General features: G+C 39.9%; 1 protein-coding gene across 1 annotated transcript; it reads left to right on the forward strand.

The window, feature by feature from the left end:
• The first annotated feature begins 2,418 nt into the window (after positions 1 to 2,418).
• Positions 2,419 to 4,558, forward strand: LOC120555206 (ribonuclease inhibitor-like). The gene is made up of 3 exons (XM_039793889.1): positions 2,419 to 2,463; positions 2,830 to 3,003; positions 3,310 to 4,558. The coding sequence occupies exons 1-3, from the start codon at positions 2,456 to 2,458 to the stop codon at positions 3,494 to 3,496; spliced, it is 369 nt and encodes a 122-aa protein (XP_039649823.1). The 5' UTR covers positions 2,419 to 2,455; the 3' UTR covers positions 3,497 to 4,558.
• The last annotated feature ends 301 nt before the right edge of the window (positions 4,559 to 4,859 follow it).

Here is a 4,859-nt window from a genome sequence, read left to right on the forward strand (position 1 = left end):
TGGCGAGTATCTCTCCGGACACCTCGGGTGCCGACGAGCCACAGAAGACGTTGTGGTTGTCGTTGTCCTCCCAGGTTTTCCATAAACGTCTTACAAACACCGTTGCCCTTCTTCCTTCGCATGGTCGATCAAGGCCCTAGCCCTGTCCCGAGTGCCTCTCATAGCCTGGATGTACTCCAACTCTTCACCTGATATCATCTCGTGGTGCAACAGAACATCGGCCACGTAGTTCACTCTGGCCATGTTACTGGCCTCTATGTAGCTGAGTCTTTTTTGGGTAAGACTTTCCATGGTAAGATACTCTGTGTGAGGCCACATTCAAGATTGTTAGACGGTGGATGCTTGTTTGGACATGTGTGTCTTTCATAAAGTAAAACGGGGATATTTTTTTTCTCTCTCTCTCTCTCTCTCTCTCTCTCTCTCACGCCTCTCTCTCTCTCTCTCTCTGGTTCCTTACACACGTTCTGCTCACTGCTCCAAATAGTGTAAAGATACTTGATTTAATTCTTACTCAGTCCCTCATTTCAAACGCATCTGTGGCATGTTCTGTGCGCTGTCTGCTTCAGTCTTTATACTATTGTAAGGGGGTGTGGTTAGGAAAATTCTGGAACGGGCGTGTTTGGAAACTTCTGGAAAAAGGTGTGGTATGGAAGCGTTCTGGGCGTGGTAAAAAACAAAAAAAAAACACTGTTGTTTTCTTTTCTTGTATGAGGGTGTTAAATACTTAAGGAAGTACTGATCTTTTTAAATTGACTTCTTTCACCACATTAAACACTTTTTCTTTTTGTCAAATGTGCTAGTTACATTAAAATTATACAAAATAAGTTTTGTATTCACAAATTCATGTTGAACATACCATATCTTGCCTGTAAGACTTACATTTTGGCGACATTGTTTTAATTCTGAATTACAACGCATAACGTCTCTAAAACATAAATGCATCCGGTGAAGTCATATAACTTCAAGTTAGAACTATTTACTTTTAACGCTGGCGTTTTACAAAGAAACATATTTGGTTCAGGTTGCATTTTGTATAAATACAAAAGCATACTTTTTGTTTTTAATTTTTGTTTGCATCTTTCACCACATTAAACACAAACAATCTTTTAAGTCAATGTGGTTACATTTAAATGATACAAATGTATTCACAAATTAAAATTCATATGCATATGTGTGCGAACATTAGTGGCTCACATGCAGCGGCAACATGACAACATGTACTGACAACATGAACTGTGTCTGTTTGTGTGCGGTGTTTCATGTGTATAATGGCACACAAGCACAGGAAAGTTGTAGGAGTGTGTGTATGGATGAATATTATACTTTTTTTTTTTTTTTTATGGCGGTCATTTTGAACGTAAACAAAAATAAGTGTGACTAAGTTGAATAAATCACTCAAAATTCAAAGAAAGTAGTCACAATGAATGTTATGTGTTCAAATGCCATTTGTGGTTTTGTGTGATCTGTTGAAAATGTTTTTTTTTTTTTACTACTTCTCACTGGTTAGCGCTATTTGAATTGAAAACGCAATTTCTGGTAGAGTGTTGCTGTGGGCATGGGGAAAAAGAGTGGGAAAAAGGGGTATGTTGGGAAAAGTGGAGCCACCGATCCCGGCCCAGAAACGAAGAAGGCACAGCCAGATGAGTACGGAGCAGCGGAGGGCACAGGACAGCCAGACATATGGACTAGAGCTAAGCATGCACAGACATACGATCAACATGTACTGACAACATGAACTGTGGCTGTTTGTGTGTGGGGGTGGTGTGTGGGGGGGGGGCGTGTGGGTAGAAATGCATTGACCTTTGGGCTTAGGCCCATTCACGCTTATTACAATCACTTACTTGGCCTGTTGTAAGAGGAGCCTTACACATTCCTATTTTACAACCCTGCCTTACACACGTTCTGCTCTCTGCTCCAAAGAGTGTAAAGATACTTGATTTAATTCTTGGTCATTGGCTCATTTCAAACGCATCAGTGTTACTCAAACTTACATTCATGCTGTGTGTAGAATGAAAACCTATCTTTCTCTGTTTCAAACGGGGAAGAAACCCTTTTATGCTCAAAATTTAACGCTACACCCCTCTTCTCTCACTGGATCATTTCAAACACATCCGGATATTTCCTCTCTAACGCTCATTGGATCATTTAAATGAAACATTTTTCTACTTCCTGTGCGCCCTCATTGCATCACTTAACACACGTCATTTCCGGGACACGCCTTCCTTCTAGAAGCTTCCAGAACAGACCAGTCACACACACCTGGAAGGCATCAATCACTTTCTGACAGGTTGTGACCTCTTGACCCCCAGGTCAAAAGGTCATCCATCAAAAATCCCACATACCAAAGTGACAGAAACCTCCTCCTTATATCTCGACGCTGAGTAGCAACAATCTGCAGGATTCAGGAGTGAGGCTGATCTCTGATGGACTGAAGAGTCCACACTGCACACTGGAAATGCTCAGGTTATTCTACCTTTCATTAAAAAAAGATTGCTACCTAAGCTCTTTTGTTTCTTAATGTATAAATTATTAAATGGACTGTCTGAATATCCTCTTTAGGTTGAGTGGCTGTAATCTGTCAGAGAGAAGCTGTGAAGCTCTGTCCTCAGTTCTTAGCTCCCAGTCCTCTAGTCTGAGAGAGCTGGACATGAGTAACAACGAACTGCAGGATTCAGGAGTGAAGCTGATCTGTGTTGGACTGAGGAGTCCACACTGCACACTGGAAACTCTCAGGTTATTCAACCTTTTATTAAAAAAAGACTGCTACCTAAGCTCTTAAGTTTCTTAATTCATCAATTATTAAATGGACTGTCTGAATATCCTCTTTAGGTTGAGTGGCTGTAACCTGTCAGAGAGAAGCTGTGAAGCTCTGTCCTCAGTTCTCAGCTCCCAGTCCTCTAGTCTGAGAGAGTTGGACCTGAGTAATAACAACCTGCTGGATTCAGGAGGGAAGCTGATCTGTGTTGGACTGAGGAGTCCACACTGCACACTGGAGACTCTCAGGTCAGGATTCATTAACCCATTCAGCTGATGACCATTTAAACTCTGATTAACTTTATTTGACAAAACAACTAACATGTAGCTTTGTGTCTGTTTATATGATAAACTTGGGCAGTAGTTTTAATTTCTAGACTCAGAATTACTTTCCATGAGGATTTTTCATTGTTTACTTTTGTTGTTAAATAATTAAAAACCACAGCAGCACAGATTATTTTAAATATTTATTCTTAATCTGGACCAAAATATATCTGGACAGCAAGCTCCCCATGTTGACAGAGGGTTCCTGTGTGTTGTTCTGTGTGTTTGCAGTATGTCAGGCTGTCTGATCACAGAGGAAGGCTGTTCTTCTCTGGTCTCAGCTCTGAGCTCCAACCCCTCCCATCTGAGAGAGCTGGACCTGAGCTACAATAATCCAGGAGACTCAGGAGTGAAGCTACTGTCAGAGGGACTGAAGGATCCTCTCTGGAGACTGGACACTCTCAGGTACAAACACTGATGAACAAAAAGGAGATACTTGTGTAGGAAGTTTTAAAGGAGAACATCTCTAAAAGAACTAACATGATAACTCCCTTTTGTTAATAATTGATGTAATTTGGACACATCTCTGTATGTTAAAGGCACTGTCCTTTGTTTTAAGAAACATCCTGTTTTTCCCTCTTTCCCGGGGTCAAGTCAGGTTCAACTCGACAGAGTTCTCTACGCTGTGAGAAGAGTGTGTGGATGAAGCATTAATCTACTCTTTCAGCAGACTAGTTAGCTAGAGGTTTACAATGTCAGCTGCCGGTGCTGCATGGCTCATGTGATCGATCAGAGACATACACTGACGTCTGGACCAATTATTGTACAAAGTTCCTCTTGTGCTCGGAGAGTACCAACTTTAAGTTCAAATTTTATAGCTATTACTGCTTGCTTTAGTTGTTAAAGATTAGAGCAGTGTCAGTGGCTGCTGCATCTTTGTGTGTTTATGGTGACGTGTGTGTTAAGCCCCCGCTGCTTGGCTGGTATTTGTGGGGAGGCCTGTTGATCACTGATTGTGTAATTTGTGTTTTTGATTGCTTTGTGGTCACCGTATGAGTAAATATGACCGGTTGTTGTGGGTTTGTTTTGGTTTCTTTGGTAATTCAATTTATTTTGACTACATGTGATGCAGCATCCTGTCATACTGTGTGAAAGTGATGCTTCAGTCAGCGTGTGTTCATGTCTCTGCAGTAGTGTATTAGGTGTCTCTAGGTGTTAAATCATGGTTTTCCACACGGTAATGTTCTAGTGGCATGGTGAGGTTATTCAAAGGTGATTTAATTGCTGTAGGATAGTACTTGTCAAGTTATGTATGATTCACACTTCAGCTCTTTGCCCCTAACTTGAAAAAAAGGCCACTTCAAGGACTGAAGGACAACTCAGATTTCTTCTGACTTCTTTCATTTAATTCCAGTTTATTTTGTTTTAGATGGATTTTAATTTGTAGGTACAATCAGCAGAGGAGTCATTAATAGAATTAGAAGATTGTAGTAGCAGTAGTAGTAGAAGATTGTAGTTAGTTAGTAGTAGTAGTAGTAGTAGAAGATTTTAGTAGTAGTAGTACAGTAGAAGATTGTATCTAGCACTAGTAGAAGATTGTAGTAGTAAGTTAGGTTGATAACCTTTTTAAAAGGCAAAAACAAAACAATATATTTTAGATTGTCGTTAGTAGTATTAATAGAAATAGAAGATTGTAGCTAGTAGTAGTACTAAGTTAGGTTGATAACCTTTTTTAAAGGCAAAAACAAAACAAAGCATTCATTACTTTAAGGACATTTTCAAAACTAAATATCATTTCATTGTAGTCATTGTAACCACATCATAAATAACAATCAGATTTA

The sequence above is a fragment of the Perca fluviatilis genome, unplaced genomic scaffold, assembly GCF_010015445.1.
Source record: "Perca fluviatilis unplaced genomic scaffold, GENO_Pfluv_1.0 PFLUV_unplaced_scaf_269, whole genome shotgun sequence".
Lineage (NCBI taxonomy): Eukaryota > Metazoa > Chordata > Actinopteri > Perciformes > Percidae > Perca > Perca fluviatilis.

What these genes read in the sequence shown, in the direction of transcription:
- LOC120555206 (XM_039793889.1), top strand. An exon ending in TGCACACTGGAGACTCTCAG is followed by an intron (nt 3,004 to 3,309) that starts GTCAGGATTCAT and finishes GTGTGTTTGCAG; the next exon opens with TATGTCAGGCTGTCTGATCA.